Raw genomic sequence first — 19,692 nt, forward strand, 5'->3', positions numbered from 1 at the left:
ATACACAACACATTGATGAATAGCCAGTTTTGAAATCAGAAGCCTATATAAAAAAAAAAAAAATTCAACGATTATATTTCTTTCCAAAGGGGGATTGGTAACAAAAAAATGCTTGCACATATCTCAATGGTATTACACCTGAACACAATGAGCAATTTTGATTTGATTTCGCGGGCCTCATAAAATGATGTGGCGGGCCGGATCTGGCCCCCGGGCCACCAGTTTGACACCTGCGCTTTAGAGCATAACTGGACAGAACGGCAGCTTGTTTACATACAAACGTTAGTGCTAGGTCTAGCTTGCTAGGCTACATAACGCTTTGTTGTCTGCCTGCGAGCTGTATTGTACTAAAAGTACTTCAACATATCTCAAGCTCTTCTTGAATGGACAGCCCACTCTTGATCACCGGTAACGACACCAAGCTTTTCCTCTTTTTGTTAATTTCTTCTCATCTGGTCCGCGGGTACTATTCTGCCCATCACTGAAGTTTTTTTTGTCATTTATACGTATAGACTCTTATTTTGAAACTCATGCTTTTATTTTGACGCAAGTGCAATAGAAGCGGAAGTGCTGTTAGACGTGACGTGACATGCACGAAGCTGAGCGAGAGAAAACAGTTCTGGATGTAAATTTAAAAAGATTTCTAAATAGGTTGGTTTATAAAAGGTACATACAATTTATACATGTACCATGCTCTCTAAGTTGCAACTGTAAATGAAAACACTGATTGATAATATTGTTGAAAATACAAATTTTTATGACATTTGAGATTTGCCCCATTTTATTTGAAACAAGATTGGCAACAAGATAATAATTGATAAATGTGAAAATTATTTATATTATTATTATAAATGTGGATATACTGGTCCTGCCCACTTTGAGATCAAATTGGGTTGGATGTGGCCCGCGAACTAAAATGAGTTTGAAACCCCTGCTCGACATTTTTCTTTTTGTTTTATGTTGTGGATGCAAAATGTTCCATTATTGTCACTTTTTTTGTCTTCTTTCCTTGAATGTAGTGAACTTTGACCGAGTACAGTTTTAAAAATTTATTTTATTTTTTTTTGTAAAGGTGTTGTATGCATTAGTAAATAAAATATAAAGGTATGTTCACTGTTGTCTTCTTTCTAAAGCCTGCAGGGAGGAAAACAACGTTGGACCTGACAGACATGCGCACTTCTGATTCACCTGACGTCACCGAGATTTGTGTTAAAAATGGTGAAAAAAGTTCCCTTCACTTCCACTAAAACTAATTCAGGTTGTTTTTTTTTTTTTTTTTTTTTTTCCCATACACGAAAAAAAAGAAACTCATCCCAAAGGAGACAAATTTAGCTTTTGACAGACATGGACATTTCTAACTCATCAGTTTACACAGTGTGTCTGCATTCTGATAATATACTAATACATACATGGATCTGTGATTTTTAGTATTTTAAACTTGATTCAGCGTCGTCAGACATGTTTTTGTTTGGAAGAGAAATTGTAACTTACAAAAGGTAGTACATCATGAGTCAGAAACGGAAGGAGAAAATCCCTATCTGTAGTAGTTCGTCTGGGATGTAGCGTTAATGCAACTGAGCTACTGTACCGGTATTAGAACTTATATAACACTTATTATAATCCAACGTACAGTATCACAAGTTTTCATTCCTTGTCCGTGCTAATGACCATCAAATTGTACTTAAACAGTCATTCAATATTATTTTTGTTTAATCAAGGATTTTTCTGATTTATGGTCACATTGTGTCATTTCAGATATCTTATTGGTAACAGTTTTTACCTATCAATTTTACCCACTTTCGAACTTTGAGCAGGGTACTAGACAACATTTATGCAATTATAGTAGCAATAACATTTTAGGTAATGCATCAGCAGTGTTTTTCTCATGGATGATTTTTCTTCATAGCTGTAAAGAAGAAGAAAAGGAAGATGGGACTCTACAACTTTGTCCCAAAAAAGAAGGCAAAGCCCCTGAAACACCCGGTAAAGGTAAGTTCGTGTACACCGATAAATAGCATAAGGCTTTTGTGTCCTAAAAGGGTTATTCTTCTCAAATCTTGTTCACGAGGTAGAAACCGCACTACCCAAATTTGTTTCCAGGAATGTTTTGATATGTGATCAATCGAACTCCACATGATTGGCAGTACTCGTTTGATTCAAATATAAACCCATCCCTGCGTTGATGCAAAACCTTGAAAATTGTATTTCAGTTTCTTAATTCTGATAAACTAGATAAAAGTAACTTTACATAACCAGGTTTAGCTGTTTATTTCACAAATTGGTATAAAGTCTTAATTGCTAGGTGCATAAGGGCACTCAATGAGACAAAAGGAGTGGCCATAACAGTCAATTCATTGCCTATGGAACTTATCAGGTTTTGGGTCGCAGGGAGCTGAAGCCGATCGATCCCAGGTTACATCGGAACTGCTCGGCAGTCAATCATAGGGCACATACAGTATAGAGACAGACAACCATTTGCACTCAGATTCATATCGTTGCTCTGTGGGAAGTGAAGAAATATTATTTACATGGAAGTCAGGCAAGTGACACTTTACGCCATCAGAGACCTGTTCAGTCATTCTCAATATATTAATTGTGGTAAATGGATGACACTTATATTGCACTTTATCTACACTATCACAGTATCCACAGCGCTTTACACAGCCTCACAGTCACCCATTCACGCACACATTCATACACCAATGGGCGACTGCTGCCATGCAAGGCGCTGCCAGGCCCACTGGGAGCAAATTAGGGTTCAGTGTTCTTGCCCAAGGACACGTCGACATGGGGACAGTCGGAACCGGGATTCGAAACCAGCTACCCTTCAGTCACTGGACGACCCGCTCTACCTCTTCATTCGCTTGACTTGGGAGCAGGCAGCTTGGCTTTAGTTCCCACTCAATAACTGATTATTTATTTATATATATATTTATATATATATATATTTAATTTACAGTGCTTCCGAGTAAGCAGGAAAAAGAGGTTTTTCGGTTTTCCTGCTTTCACCATTTTGCCCCACCTGTACCGTCAACCTTCCTGCAATACTGTGCGCTTTCCCACAATACCACGATAATTACTGCATCGTGAGATTAATACCGTGATAAAAGCGAACCAAGATATAGCAAACGTTTGAGTGCGCTTGACCGAACAAGCCGAGCTCAAGTTTGTCACGGGGAAGCAAAAGTTTTAGGGCACTTGCCCGAAGCATGCTATATTGAATCGTAATCCCACTGAATCAAACTCAATATAATTGTTCCACTTTAAAATATACCATCCTTGAATCGGATCGCACCCATAGATCTCAATACGTATCAAATCGTCTTTTATTGGAAAGGTGCACACCCCTAATGTGAACCCTTGAGAATTTTTTTTATTGCGTCGTAAATTGATCATAAAATGTAGTCTAATCTTCATCTAAATCACAAGAATAAACAAGCAGAGTCTGCTCAAACTTAATACCACACAAACAATTGTGTTTCAAGTGTTTATTGAAAATAACATTTCAGCATCAACTTTCAAAAGACAGGGAGGAAAAAGTAAGTGAACCTCTCTGCTACGGAATCTCCAAGAGCTAATCAGAGTCAGGTGTGTGCCAATCAAGTCCTGTTGCTTCTCTGCCAACGAGTGGCTGACCTGTAAAGGTGACTGCAAGAGTACGGCGCAGAATGCTCAATGAGGTAAAAGAAGAACCATAGAGTGTCAGGTGAACACTCAGAAATCACTGGGATGTGCCAACATCTCTGTTCACAAAGCTATCATATGTAAAATATGTGGTGGGGACGATGCTTTACTCAAAGGCACCTCAACAGTAGCCAGCAAGCAGACGAGCATCTCTCCAACAATTAGTTGCAATTTTTATTTATTTTTTTTAATTTTTTTTTACATTTTAGTCCATAGTGGGATGCAAACCTGTGCCCTCTGACTCCAAAACTCAAGTCCTTACAGACTAAACTACTGCTGCCCCAATGTGAGCATGAATGGTTGTCTGTCTGTATACAGTATGTGCCTAGAGTGGAGTATTGCCTTTTACCCAAAGTCACCTGAGATAGGCTCCACTTACTTGTGACACTGAATAGGATTTGGAGTAGAAAATGGATGGATGAATATTTTATATATATATATATTTTTTTTAACCCAATATGCTAATCAACATATGTTTTCAATCAGAAATATGATTCTCAGAACACCGTCCAGATGAGCTGTGTTGGAGTAGATGGGATTATATCTGTGATTAAAAAATATGGAGAAGGCTCAAGTACAAGAAGTGAATCTTTCAGGGAAGCACAATTTGGAGAAGCAAGTCATGTTGAATACGCAGAGCTGAATTTGGACTGTCTTGATCTAAAAGGCCAGGAAGAGCTACTTTTACCACACTCCACAGGTAACTCTTACATCTCACTGACGAATGACATTTTTTCCACAATTCCACAAACACTTTTATACCCATTTAAACTATATCTCTGCATTTTGAAAAGCAGTTGCTGAGGTGACAGAATCAGACTTTGCTGAAGAGTTACCATTGTGCTGCTGTCGTATCGAGACTCCTCCCAGATTGTCTGAACAGGATAAGACCTGTATGGCTATGGAGAACACAAATGGAATGGTAAAAACACAACTTTAGAGAAACCCTTTGGGGTCTCGGGGGTGATATTTCCATCCTGCCCAAAACTAATCATTTATTACTGTCATGAATCCATCCACACCTTATTCAATTATATACCATTATATTTTATGATTTAATTGAATTAGCAATACCACAGATCATTTACAAAGGGCACAATAACACACCCAGCCACAGTATTCAAAGGCTATTTGTCATGAGAGAGAGTTGATCTTGCCCAAGCTGGGATCATGCATCTAACTGGAGACTGTTTTTCAACTTAATATTTCCTTTAAGGTTTTCTGAGTGAAGAAACATTTTCAACGCACACTTTTTATTTTTTTTTATTTTTATTTTTTGCTTCGTAGCTACGTCTGACGTTTGTAGCAAAACAAAACTCATGAAAATCGCTGAAAAATTCAATGAGGTAGGATTTATTTTTTATTTTGTTTTTTTATTATTACTTTTTAAATGTGCTCATGTCCAAAAGTCTCAATAGAAATTAACGGAATGGAGGGGTGGGACCATCGCGGGGTTCCCGGTTCAAGATGGCGGGCACTTTGCACGTAGCACCAATTCTTTCTCTAAATCCATGCTCGATCTAGTGTTTTATATGATATCTATGGTGTTAACCATAGTTAATCATTCCCACTGACCGTGGCCAGGGGAGATGATTCCTCCGATGTTGAGTGAGAGGTGGGCAGCAAGGAAGGCACGGGAACAAATACGCTGCAGGGATGGGCTCTATTTGCCGCACTGTACTGCACATTGGTTCCTTACAGAGGACACCTATCTCCCTGGAGCCACCGATCTTCACTACAGGGAAGGTTAGTAAAGTACAGTGACTTGGTGGCAGAGTGCAGGGAAAGTGGATGGACCGTGGAGCTCTACCCTGTGGATATGGGAGCAAGAGGATTTGTTGGAGTGAAAACATCACATCCACTCAAAGACCTGAGACTGTGGCGAGCCAGATTCCATAGAGGAGCAAGAGAAATATCAAAGGAGGCAGGAAAGGCAAGCTTCTGGCTCTGGCTGGGGAGGCTCGACAAGACATGAAGAGCAGATATAAGCCGAAGGTTAGCTACAAGGTGTGGCATGGAGAACACCCTGTTCACTGCCCCGCCACCAAGAGATGTTGCACGATAAGGGTCAAGGGTCAAGGAATGGTGATCCCCTGCTGATGACCCTGTAGCTCCTTGTAATGACGGCTGAGTTGGACTCAAAGTCTCAATTTCGCTATGGGGCGCACCAGCCGAGGAGGCGCAGTTTCTGTTTACTCCCACAACTTACAAAAGGAAGCGGAACAAGAAAAGGACGACTCTGATCGACTTTTGACAGGAACATTGCTGCCATATTAGATGGGAGAAATACGCACACAGCCGATCACCGAAATCGTTGGGAAATTTATCACGATCTTCGATCTCGATCATGTAATCGCCAAGCCCTAACTCTTTAAAAAAAAAAAAAAAAAATTAGTTTTGTCTTTTTTTTTTTAAACTCTAAATCTGATAATACAGATATTGACATACTCAAAATGACTATTGTCCCATTTCAGGCGACTTCATTAAGTTTCCGAAGCTGAAGATGGTTGAATTTTCTCAGTCCTATTACAATACCAAAACTCATGACAGTCTAAAAGCATGTTTAAATGCATGTCAACTGTTTACCCCTGCAGAGAATTTGTATTTTGAAGGTGTAGGTTACATTTTCATATAATATTTCTTAGGAAAAAAATCTATTTATATACAGACACGAGTACTTGAACTCCTCCACTTGAGGCAGGATCTATGGTCTAACCTGGAGAGGGCACTCTACCCTTTTCTGGTTGAGGACCATGGTCTCAGATTTGGAGGTGTTGATTCTCAGCCCAAACGCTTCACACTGCATTGAAACGCTTTAACTAGTGTTGAATGATCACAGCTTCATAATGCCAACAGAACCACATTATCTGCAAAAAGTGGAGATTAAAACTGAGGCCTCCAAACTGGGTCCCCTTGTTGCTTTGGCTGCACCTAGAAAATCAGTCCATAAAGTTGATGGAGAAAGGCAGAGCCTCACTAAAAACCAAACTAACTTACTGCTGGCAGTGCCGCGAAAACTCTTGACACCGGCCATACAGGTAAAGAACAGCCTTTGTCAGGGCCTCTGGTACACCATACTCCCGGAGAAACCGACGCAAAACTATGGTCCACTAGTCTACAAAACACTTTAGACTGGTTGGGCAAACTCCTATGCACCCTCCATGACCCTGCTGAGGGTGTAGGCCTGATCCACTGTTCCACGGCCAGAATGAAAACCACACTGCTCCTCCTGAATCTTGAGATTCCACTTACCGGCAGACCCTCCTATCCAGAACTCCTGAATGTACCTTAGAGAGGCTGAGGAGTGTGAGCCCCCCACCCCACCCATCCATCCATGGGGGCCTGCCACCGAGGGGCTTTTTAACCTCCTGGGTAATCGCAACCTCAAAGATAGGACAGCTCTGCTTCCTCAGCCTCACTAAACTCCTCCCTTGCACGAGTTTTTGCCTCAGCGGGCACCAAAGCTGCATTCCACTTGGTCTACCAGTACCCATCAGCTTCCTCCAGAGTCCCAAAGGTGTAGGTAGGCTACCCTTTCGCCTACCTTGTGTGACGTTACCACCGTTCAGCTGCCGCTTTTACACCTCAAACTCATCCATAAAGATGCCATCTCTCTCAGCATCACTGTAGCATCATTCAGGTGTGCAAAAGTATTTGTCCCTTCATCGAAAAAGATCCACAGTTGTGCAATATAGCGTGTCTCACATTCCAATCCTTGAATTGCTAAATGACATCATGGATCTGTCGTCTTTGTTTTTGCACATCTGCTGTGTCAACCCGGTTGAAATACCTGTAGAACTGTTTTGAGGGTTGCTCCCAATTCATGCAAATGAGCCATTTGAGACAGATCCATAGTAATGTTGTCATAAAATTACCATGGACAGAGCTGAATACTAAAATTCATATTGTGCAAGGAACATGCAATCTTTATTTTACAAGATAATATTTGAGTATATTTTAACTTCCAACAGTTTGGGTCATGAATGACATTTTATTCTTTTTCCAGCTGAATCGTTGTCAGAGGCTAGTGATGAAGCATGAAATGATGAGACCTTCCACCGCGGTCCATTTGCTGGTTCTGTGTGAGAGGCACAGGGCCAGCATGGTTAAACACCAGTGCTGCCCTGGCTGTGGGCTCTTCTGTAGTGTGGTGAGAGGAATCCCAAGCATCACACTTACACTATCACTGCCTCACATCTTAACTCAAAAATATGGAATATATTTCACATGAATATTTTGATGTTGGTCCTGCTGATACCTCCGCCTTTGCTGATTTTCCCTTAGGGTACCTTCATGGAGTGCCAGCCCTATGGTAGCATTTCCCATCGCTTTCACAAGGACTGTGCCTCTATTTTGAAGGATCATAGGTTTTGCCCCCATTGTGGAGAGGATGCCAGTGGGGCAAAAGAGGTCACAGTACACACACCCTCCCTCCAAAGATCAAACACAGGGCCATCACTTCCCGCTGTACCACCAAGACCTGTTACACAGATACTCAAGGCTAAAAAGACTTGCGAGCCACAAAGGAGTAGAGAGCTGAATTTCAGCAGGTAAGATAAGATATTTATTTATTTAGTTGTAATCATCTAATACAATGAACAATACAAAATACAAAGGACATTAAGAGCTCACTTCCTTTGTATATGTTTGATTGCTACAGTGGCACTGCAGGCGGAATTCCTAATGAATCACTAGAGAGTATACTGATGGGACTAGATGATGAAAAGTAAGGTTACATTTGAAATATTTCTTGATTGTGGAAATAAGCGCTGCATTGGAAAGTAGCTTGCACTTCAACATAAATAATTTGACCTTTTTTTTTGTAGCCTGAAACCAACAAAAGTAAATTACCCTACCAGGCAGCTATACATTTCTGCAAAAGAAGGAGAGCTCCAGAGGGTCATTCATCTCTTGGGTAACTTAAATGTTTCTTTTGTCCCTTGTCTTATAAGCGACACAAACTGCTTTGAGTTAACAAAGTGTACTTTTAGCGCCATTATGACTACAGTCACCTACCAACTTTGTCTACTGCAGTTGATGGAAAGGATCCCAACTTTCTGATGGATGCCCAAAACAAACGCACGCCCCTACATGCTGCTGCTACTGAAGGGCATAAGGAAATATGCCATATGCTAATCCAGGTGAGGCAAAGTTTCAAAGCTTTACTCAGTTTGCAAAATCCATCAGTCGACAATTTGAGAAACATTATTTTGCCTTTGTTTTGGATTACTAAATAGGGCATCTTTTGAATGCAGTTATTCCCCCCAAATTGATTTAGAAATTTATTATTTTCACGACCATAAGGCGCACCGTAATAAAAGTCGCAGTCTCAGTTACGGGGTCCATTTCTGTATTTAACACCTACATAAGGCGCACTGCATTATTGGGCGCAGGCATGGTAAAACATGCACTAGCTTAAAACATACGGTAGCATGCACTCACGCTAAAACAATGTTTTTAAAAAGGCAGCGGGAGCAAAACTGAGTTCGGTTGTACTTTATTGAAGTATTTAACAATGTACTCGCGTTATTTTTTTAATCAATCCTCATCCACGAATCCATTAAAGTCCTCGTCTTCTGTATCCAAAATGAACAGTTGGGCAAGTTCTCCATCAAACACGCCAGGTTCCCTCTCGTCATTGTCGGAGTCAGTCTCGTTGCCATGCGGCTCCTCAAAAATGATGCCGGCTTTTACGAAAGCTCGAACAACAGTGCAACCAGACACGTTAGCCCAAGCATCCACAATCCATTCACAAATTGGAGGGTGGAAGCGATATCTGGCTGTCCCTCTGATGAGTTCATTTAAAAAACCTGGTCACTCCTAGAGAGAACCTCAACATCTTTATTTCAGCCACTTCCACTTCAGCTTCTACCTCCGCTCCTGTAGGTCACCCTATGTTCCTGCGTCTTCTGGAAGAAAGTGTTCACAACAACGATTTCCATCCTTTTTGCCTAGTCTACCACCATCTGTCCCTCCAAGTAACTTTCCTGGATGACAACCTTACCCATCACTTCTTCATCACCCCTGTTTCCTTCACAAACATGTCCATTATAATATGCACCAATCACGACTCTCTCTCTCTGTCTCGGATGCTCAGAACTACTTCGCCTAGCTCCTTCCAGACTTTCTCTTTCACCTCTAGGTCACAGCCTTCCTGAGGGGCATAGCCACTAATCACATTATACATAACCCCCTCATTTCAAGTTTCAGCCTCATCACTTGATCCGATACTTTTTTCATCTCCAAGACATTCTTAGCTAACGCTTCCTTTAAAATAACCCCTACTCCATTTCTCTTCCCATCTACACCCCGGTAAAATAATTTGAACCCTGCCCCTAAACTTCTATCCTTACCGCCTTTCCACCTGCTCTCCTGGACACACAATATATCAACCTTTCTCCTAATCATCATGTCAACCGAGCTTTTCCTGTCATAGTCCCAACATTTGAAGTCCCCACATTCAGTTCTAGGCTCTGTGCTTTCCGCTTCCCTTTCTGCCCAAGAACCCACTTTCCACCTCTCCTTCGTCTTTGACCCACAGTAGCTGAGTTTCTACCGGCGCCCGACAGGTTAACGGCGCCGGTGGCAGACTTTGTTAACCCGGGCCACGACCGAGCCGGTATGGAATTCTTTGGATGAACGCTCATATTTGCAAATATTGAAGCCGGATGCCCTTCCTGGCGCAACCTTCTCCATTTATCCGGCTCGGGACCGGCCTACAGTTTGCACTGGCCGGTATCCCCCATAGGGCTGCATTTATGTGGCATGCTCTTAACCTAGAATTGTCTGCCATTTGTGTGTCTGGATTCTGTGGTCACTGACCTAAAGGGTACAGCAAAAGAAATGTCTGTGGTTTGATTTAGAGGCACCGACGACAATGTTTTAGATGATGACTTTGTTTGTTTGTTAGTTTTTCTGCTTTGTGCACCTCAATTTTCCGTGGTCCGGCTCAAATGTGTTAATTTTGTGTCCTTGGAAATTAATTACAAAGTTTTGTAGAAGTATTTGATAAGTTGAAGAGAAAAACTGCTGCTAAAGAAGTGTACAAACTATGTTAATACATGTTGAGGTTATGAGCTACAGTATGTGTGTGTTTGTAGGCTGGAGCCAACCTGGAAATGTTTGATGAAGAGCAGAGAACACCCCTGATGGCAGCTTGTGAAAATAACCATTTAGAGACTGTAAAGTACCTGATTCGGGCTGGAGCAGCTATTAACCACAAGGTTAGTTCTTACACAAATAAACACACACGCAGACACACACTCCAGAGGATGGTTGTTGACTTAATTTTCATCCTGAGCCTCAGCATTTTGGTTATGCTCAACTGACCATTTTTAGCAGTAAGAATGTAACTAGTACTGTATGTCAAATGAAACCTTATGATGATTAACATAAATGGACATCAGTTTCCCTTGACCGGATGGGGGTCACCGGGGCCCTCCTCTGGAGCCAGGCCTGGACGTGGGGCTCGAAGGCGAGTGCCTGGTGGCTGGGCCTGCACCTATGTGGCCTGGCACACCCCAAAAGTGTAATGTGGGTCCCCCTTCCCATGGGCTCACCACCTGTGGGAGGGGCCATACGGGTCTGGTGCAGTGTGAGCTGAGCGGTCGCCGAAGGCAGGGACCTTGGCTGTTGGATATTACCGGCTACATAAGCCAGCTCGAGGGACGTAGAACGTCACCTTTCTGGCGGGGAAAGAGCCTGAGCTAGTGTGTGAGGTCGAGAAGTTCCGACTAGATATAGTCGGGCTCGCTTCCACATACGGCTTGGGCTCTGGTACCAGTCCTCTTGAGAGGGGTTGGACTCTCTTCCACTCTCGAGTTGCCCACGGTGAGAGGCGCCGAGCATGTGTGGGTATGAGTGCTGGGGAGCGTGCCCACTGGGGTCTCCGTTGTTCTGCTGGGGGAGTTCAATGCTCACGTGGGTAATGACAGTGCATAATGAACAGTAGGTTCAAGCATAAGGGTGTTCATACATGCACTTGGTACTTTGTGGTCATGTCATCGGACTTGCATGTCTTGGACACTCGGGTGAATAGAGGAGCGGAGCTGTCAACTGATCACCACCTGGTGGTGTGTTGGCTCCGATGGTGGGGGAAGATGCCGCTCTGAAATGGCAGGCCCAAACGTATTGTGAGGGTCTGCAGGGAACATCTGGCAGAATCCCCTGTCAGAAGAACTTTCAAATCCCACCTCCGGCAGAGCTTCACCCAAGTCCCGGGGGATACGGGAGACATTGAGTCCGAGTGGACCATGTTCTGCGGCTGACCAGAGCTGTGGCCGAAAGGGGGTCAGTGCCTGTCGTGGTGGCAACTCCCGAACCTGTTGGTGGACACCAGCGATAAAAGGCCCACTTTTGGCCTGTGGGACTCCTAAGGCAGTGGAATACAGCTTTGGTGGTCACTGAGGCAGAAACCCGCGTGTGGGAGGAGTTCGGAAAGGCCATGGAAAATGACTTCTGGACTGCTTTGAGGAAATTCTGGGCCACCATGCGGCGTACCAGGAGAGGGTAGCAGTGCACCATCAACACTGTGTTTAGTGGGGATGGGGCGCTGCTGACCTAGACTCGGGACTTTGTGAGTCGGTAGGGAAAATACTTCGAAGACCTACTCAATTCCAACGAGACGCCTTCTGAAAGGCTCTGGATGTTGTGTTGCTCTCCTGGTAGACACACCTCTGCAACATCGTGGACATCGGGGACAGTGCCTCTGGATTGGGAGGCTGGGATGGTGGGGGGACCGGAGTATCTTCTCTCATCCAGTGATTCCCAGTCAGTGTGCCGTGGCACATTAGTCTGCCATGAGTAATCTTCAGGTGTGGAGGGAAAATTATCAAATTTTACTCAACTGCTCAATAAAAGTATTCATTCACAAGAAATAATGTATCTTTGTTCCTCTATTCATGCCAGTGAGGCATAGTGACAGATGCAACAAATAAATGCTCTTCTATTAGATGGCAAGAAGTATATACAGTAATTACTGTGTACCTACTTTTTGTGACATTTTTGTTTGTTGGTGTGTCATAACATTTTCCAATTGTAAAATATGGGCCTTCGCTCCATAAAAGTTGGAAATTATAATCAGTCAGATCAAACCAACATTACAACATGAAAGAAATAATGGGAGCTAACTTACTGTAGTTGAATTACTTTATTGTAATTAAATTACTTCACTTACAACGAAACTTTAGAGCATGATTCAACAGAACGCAAGCATGTTTACGCACAACCGTTAGTGCTAGCACTAGCTTGCTAGGCTACATAACGTTTTGTTGTCTGCTCGCGAGCGTTATTGTATTAAAAGTACGTGAACATACCTAAAGCAAGCCTTAAATGAACGTAATCTCCCGAGCACCGGTGGCCACCAGCACACGTTTCCCCATTTTGTTTTTATAATACACACATCGCGATGTAACGAGTGTATCCGGTCGCATTTGAGTTGACAAGATAAAGCCCAGTGATCGTCAAAGACGGGATGCGGTGGCATCGGTATACAAGATTTTATTGCAGTAGTCTGACATAGTGCAATCGTGAAAGACCAAATTTGTCTTGTTGTCTGATCCACGCATTACATGTTGTCTGTCTCAGACGTGTTGTCTGTCCCACACCGCTGACATTTTTTTTTTCATACTCTTGGTTGTCAGATATTTACAGTACTACGTCAAAAGACAAGGGTAAAAATAAACTAGCTTTTGAATTCAAATATACTGTACACGATGGCGACGCGGAGTAAATCTCTTTTGCGGATCATTAATCGGATCGGCGAATTACGCCATTAAAGCCGATCAGCATAAAATGGTAATTATCGGCCGATACCGATCAGGCTGATCAGATCGGTGTAAAGTCTACTTTGTATCGGTCCGTGGTGGTGAAGGAGTAGGGAACCCGAAAGGTGAAGCTCTCAATTTACTGGTCGATCTACGTTCCTACCCTCATCTATGGTCACGAGTTGTGGGTCGTGACCAAAAGAACAAGATCCCGGGTACAAGCGGCCGAAATGAGTTTTCTTCGCAGGGTGTCAGGGCTCTCCCTTAGAGACAGGATGAGAAGCTCGGTCATCCGAGAGGGGCTCAGAGTTGAGCCGGGCCGCTGCTCCTCCACATTGAGAGGAGTCAGATGAGGTGGCTCGGGCATCTGATTAGGATGCCTCCATGGTGAGGCGTTCCGGGCATGTCCCACCGGAAGGAGACCCCGGTGGCCACCCAGGACACGCTGGAGAGACTGTCTCCCAGCTGGCCTGGGAACGCCTTGGGATCTCCCCGGAAGAGCTGGATGAAGTGGCTGGAGAAAGGGACATCTGGGCTTTCCTCCTAAAGCTACTGCCCCCGCGACCCGACCTCGGATACGTGGAAGAAATGGATGTATGTCTTTATTTACGCATTATGCAAACGTTTGATTGATTTTGAGCCACAAATTGACCTGGCGATGCAATTTCTGAAGAACTTGTTTAAAATAATAATTTAAAAAATATATACATGATAGTAACCTAGATTTTCTTTGTCTTTCAAGGATGTTTGTTTATGCTGAAGTACTGAAGAAATGTATTGAAATGTAAAATAACAGGAAAAACTGAAGAAAAGCAGAATTGTAATGCTGAGTGAATATAAAGTATTATCGTTTCAAATGAGCTACCGTCTGATAGTTTTAAGTGTTTTAAGTTGAATATAAACTTTCAACTTAACAGTTTTAATAGGTTTCACAAAAATATGACCTTTACCATTTTGGAATTATATTTTTATGCATAAGTATATCATGCCTTAATTGAAAACACTGGAGAAAAAAAAAAGCATAATGCTCAAGAAATTGATTATTTCGACCCAGTAAACTTATCAGAATGCTCATGAAAAAATCCAGTAAACTTATATCAGAATGATAATGAAAAAATATAGAGAAGGAAAGGCCCAATTCAATATCCAAAGTATACCAAATCATGTGTCAAAAATGGTGGAGGCAGTGTATTTATGGATTCTCATGTTACAGGCTCACTAATGAATAAAACCATAAACTTAATAGACACCTTCCCCGGAGGAATCTTTGCCCACTCTTGAAAAAAATGTTTTAACTCTGTCATATTGGTGGGCTCTCAAGCATGAACTGCCCGTTTAAGGTCATATACTGTAACCACCTCATCTCAATTGGATTTACAGTGCCTTGAAAAAGTATTGGGTCACTTCTCAAATTTTTATATTTTTCAATAGTTGCCCTACTTTAAGATCATCAAACAAATGTAAATGTTAGACAAATATAACCCAAGTGAACTTAAAATGCTGTTTTTAAATGATTTCATTTATTAAGGAATACAAACTATTCAAAGTTACCTGGCCCTGTGTGAAAAAGTAATTTCCCCGCCTTGTTAAATCATGAATTAATTGTGGCTAATCACAAATTTTTCACTGATCACACCCAAGCCTGATTACCTCCAGGCCTGTTCAATCAAGAAATTACTAAAGCAGATTCTGTCCCGACAAAATCAGGTCGGACAAAAGATTAAAAAAGCTGTAACAAAATGACACAATCCAAAGAAATTCCAAAACCTTCGAGAAATAAAGTACCGTAATTTCTCGTGTATAATGCGCACCCATGTATAATAGGCACCCCTAAAGTTGACCAAAACTCTGTAAAACCCTTCTGCAATGCATGATTTTGCTTCTACCCATATGATCAAAACATGAAGTATTATCTGTATTTACAGTAGTCCCTCGTTATATCGCGGTTCACCTTTCGTGGCCTCGCTATATCGCGGATGTTTTTACGGTGCAATTTTGCATTGTGCTCAACCCGCATTGTGTCCTAATTGACTTTGCATATTCTTTACAGTGTGATTCTGCATGCTGTTTTTACAGCGTACAAACCAGCATTGTATTTTATGTCCTGATTGGCTACAGTACTGTAGACAAATTTGAATCCGTCTCCTCCGTGCCATGTCTCCTGTACAGCACAGAATGCGTTCGGATTGCAAAATTTAAATTGGTGTTCGGTTGCTAGCAGTGTGACTCTAAAGAGCCTCCTGTTTGCAAGTTTTCTCCCAGACATAACCAACAATGTCGACAAAACGTGCTGCACCGACAAGGGCACCTGCGGTCGCACCCAAAAGGAAAAGGAAGGTGCCAACTATCGAAGGCGGCATGTCTGTTTATAAGAATCTTCTCACCCAGAAGAAAAAAGAGCGGCAACAACTACCTATAACTCTGTTCTTCTCTCGGAAAAAGACATTGGTTTGACAAGGTTTGAACTTTGAGCGTGTTTAAACGAGAGAAATGTGAGAAAATGTTAATGGTGAGGTTTACAGCCTTAAAACACATGGGATTCTAATTAAACTGTCAAGCATTTCAGAAAAGCGTTATCATTAAACAAAACATGACCAAAAAGAAATTAATGATGGTTGTTGTTCAGTCATTTGTCGTATTTATAAATAAATAAATAAAAATAATAATACAATTTAATAACAAAAACGCCAATTCGGCCACAGTATGTAAACTTATGAGCACAACTGTCATATTGGAATGAAAGTGTAGGCTACACCTTTCTCATAACCTCTAGTTGGCGGTGGCATATGGCAATGAAAGTACAGCTTTTTCATAGCCTCTAGATGGCAGCATAGATTTATAATATGTGAACTTTTTTGTTTTTTTCATTTTCCCCTATACCCATGTATAATCTGCACTATTGACTATTTTTTTGCGGAAAAATGTTTATTATACATGAGAAATTACAGCAAATGATGAAATGAATGAATGAAAATTAAGTAATTGACATCAGTCTGGAAAGAGTTACAACAGCCATTTCTAAAGCTTTAGGATTCCAGCGAACCACAGGAACAGCCATTATCCTCACATGGAGAAAACATGGAACAGTGGTGAACTTTCCCAGGAGTGACTGGGTTACAAAGATTACCCAAGAGAACAGCAATGACTCATCCAGGAGGCCACAAAGGAACTCAGGACAACTTCTAAAGAATTGCAGGCTTCCCTTGCCTCAGTTAAGGTCAGTGTTCATGACACAACTATAAGGAAGAGACTGGGCAAAAATGGCATCCATGACAGTTCCAAGGCGAAAACCCCTGCTGACCAAAAAGAACATAACATAACATAATAATTACAACAACAAAAAAAACTGAATGATTACCCAATACTTTTGAGAGAATATTATATGGACTGATGAGATGAAAGTTGAGTTTTTTTTGGAAGATGTGTGTCTCATTACATCTGGCATAAATGTAGCACAGCATTTCAGAAAAAGAACATCCTACCAGCAGTCAAACATGGTGGTTGTAGTGTGATGGTCTTGCGATACTTTGCTCTTTCGGGACTTGGACAACTTGCTGTGATTATTGGAACCATGAATTCTGCTCTTTGACAGAAAATCCTGAAGGAGAATGTTCAGCCATCAGTTTGTGACCTCAAGCTGAAGCGCAGTTGGGTTCTGCAGCAGGACAACTATCCAAAACACACCAGCTAGTCAACATCTGAATGGCTTAAAAAAACTAAATGAAGGTTATGGAGTGGCCTTGTCAAAGTCAAGACTTTAATCCGATTTGAAATGCAGTGTTATGACCTAAAAAGGTTGTTCATGCTCGAAAACCCTCATTTTTTTTGCTAAATTCCCCAAAAATTTGCAAAGAAGAGTCGGCCAAAATATCTCCACAAGACTCCTTGCCAGATATATAATATATCATATATATGTCATATACGCTTGATTTCAGTTGTTGCTGCTGAGGATGGCTCAACCAGTTATTAGGTTTATTGTTTTTTCACACAGGGCCATTTAACAATGTTTTTTTTTTGTTTTGTTTTTTTCCCTTAATAAATAAAATCATTTAAAAACAGCATTTTAAGTTCACTTGGGCTATATTTGTTTGATATTTATCTTCGTTTGAGGATCTTAAAGTCATTAAAGTGGGGAAACTATGCAAAAATATAAGAATTTGAGAAGGGGGCCGATACTTCTTCATGGCACTGTCAGTCTGTACTTTGACTTGGCCATTCCAAAACCTTTTTATTTATTTATTAATTTTTTAACCCGTTCACAGGTGGACTTGCCGGTATGTTTTTGCTTGTTGTCCTCTTGTTTGACAAATGAGCACTTAAATTAACAAACTGATGGCCAGATGTTTGATTGTAGGTTTTTCCTGTGAGACAGCAGAATTCATTGTTCGATTCATCGCAGCACCAGCTGCATCATCATCCAGACCATCATCATGCCAGTGCCATGTTTAACAATGGGCATGATGTTGTTTTTATCAAATGTTATTTTTAAGCCAGATGTAATAGGCCACACAACTTTCAAAAATAAATGAATAAATAAAAATCAACTTTGGGCTTGTTAGTCCATAGAATATTTTTACAAAAGTCTTTGGGATCATCAATATGCTTGTTTTTTTTGGCAAATGTGAGATGAGCATCAGTGGTTTTTTTTGCCTTGGAACTTGCCCAGTGCCTTTCTTATAGTTGAGTCATGAACACTGACCTAACCTGAGGTCATTGAGGCCTGCACTTCTTTAGATTTTGTTTAGTGTTCTTGTGTCACCTCCTTGATGAGTGCTCGTTCCACTCCTGAAGCAGTTTTGGTGGCTGACCACTCCTGTGAAGGTTCACCACTGTTTGCAATTTTGTCCATTTCTGGATAATAGCTCTAACTGTGGTTTGCTAGAGTCCCAAAATCTTGGAAATGGCTATGTAACCTTTTGAAATCTCGTGGCCTACTTCCCTTTGTCTTCTGCTATTTAAGTGTTTTCAAGATTCAACAAATCTGGCGGTTCTCAGGCCTGGGTGTGGTCAGTAAAATAGAACTCTAACAGAAGTCGAATCGCAGATTCAGGAGGAGCAGTGTGGTTTTCATCCTGGCCATGGAACAGTGGACCAGCTCTACACCCTCGGCAGGGTCCTCAAGGGTGCATGGGAGTTCGCCCAACCAGTCTACATGTTTTTGTTTTGACTTGGAGAAGGCGTTCGACCGTGTCCCTCATGGAGTCCTGTGGGGGGTGCTTCGGGAGTATACGGTACCAAACCACCTGATACGGGCTGTTCGGTCCCTGTACGACCGGAGTCAGAGTTTGGTCCGCATTGCCGGCAGTAAGTTGGACTCATTTCTGATGAGGGTTGGACTCCGCCAAGGCTGCCCTTTGTCACCGATTCTGTTCATAACTTTTTTAGACAGAATTTCTAGGCACAGCTGAGGCGTAGAGGGGGTCCGGTTTGGTGCGCTCAGAATTGCATCTCTGCTTTTTGCAGATGATGTGGTTCTGTTGGCTTCATCAAGCCGTGATCTCCAACTCTCACTGCAGCGGTTCGCAGCCGAGTGTGAAGCGGCTGGGATGAAAATCAGCACCTCCAAATCTGAGCCCATGGTCCTCAGTCGGATAAGGGTGGAGTGCCCTCTCCGGGTCGGGGATGAGATCCTGCCCCAAGTGGAGGAGTTCAAGTATCTTGGGGTCTTGTTCACGAGTGAGGGAAGAATGGAACAGGAGATCGACAGGCGGATCGGTGCAGCATCTGCAGTGATGCGGACTTTGTATCGATCCGTTGTGGTGAAGAAGGAGCTAAGCCGAAAGTCGAAGCTCTGGATTTACCGGTCGATCTACGTTCCTACCCTCACCTATGGTCACGAGCTGTGGGTCGTGACCAAAAGATCAAGATCCCAGATACAAGCGGCCGAAATGAGTTTCCTCTGCAGGGTGTCCGGGCTCTCCCTTAGAGAGAGGGTGAGAAGCTCGGTCATCCGGGAGGGGCTCAGAGTAGAGCCGCTGCTCCTCCGCATTGAGAGGAGCCAGATGAGGTGGCTGGGGCATCTGTTTAGGATGCCTCCCAGACGCCTCCCTGGTGCGGTGTTCCGGGCACGTCAGGAGACCCTGGGGACGACCCAGGACACGCTGGAGAGACTACGTCTCTCGGCTTGCCTGGGAACGCCTCAGGATCCCCTTGGAAGAGCTAGAGGAAGTGGCTGGGGAGAGGGAAGTCTGGGCTTCCCTGCTGAGGCTGCTGCCCCCGCGACCCGACCTCGGATAAGCGGAAG

General features: G+C 42.5%; 1 protein-coding gene across 1 annotated transcript in view; it reads left to right on the forward strand.

Annotated features, from left to right (window-relative positions):
• The window catches only part of LOC133473428 (histone-lysine N-methyltransferase EHMT1-like), a 53,029-nt gene that overhangs the window by 6,071 nt on the left and 27,266 nt on the right, over positions 1-19,692 (forward strand). The window contains exons 2-11 of the mRNA XM_061765080.1: positions 1,134-1,218; positions 1,907-1,989; positions 4,171-4,384; positions 4,479-4,606; positions 7,691-7,834; positions 7,969-8,234; positions 8,345-8,410; positions 8,511-8,599; positions 8,719-8,825; positions 10,785-10,907. Of these exons, the coding sequence (XP_061621064.1) occupies positions 1,134-1,218; positions 1,907-1,989; positions 4,171-4,384; positions 4,479-4,606; positions 7,691-7,834; positions 7,969-8,234; positions 8,345-8,410; positions 8,511-8,599; positions 8,719-8,825; positions 10,785-10,907 (1,305 nt within the window). The remainder of the gene's footprint in view (positions 1-1,133; positions 1,219-1,906; positions 1,990-4,170; positions 4,385-4,478; positions 4,607-7,690; positions 7,835-7,968; positions 8,235-8,344; positions 8,411-8,510; positions 8,600-8,718; positions 8,826-10,784; positions 10,908-19,692) is intronic.

The sequence above is a fragment of the Phyllopteryx taeniolatus genome, unplaced genomic scaffold (genome assembly GCF_024500385.1).
Source record: "Phyllopteryx taeniolatus isolate TA_2022b unplaced genomic scaffold, UOR_Ptae_1.2 contig_25, whole genome shotgun sequence".
Classification (NCBI taxonomy): Eukaryota; Metazoa; Chordata; class Actinopteri; order Syngnathiformes; family Syngnathidae; genus Phyllopteryx; species Phyllopteryx taeniolatus.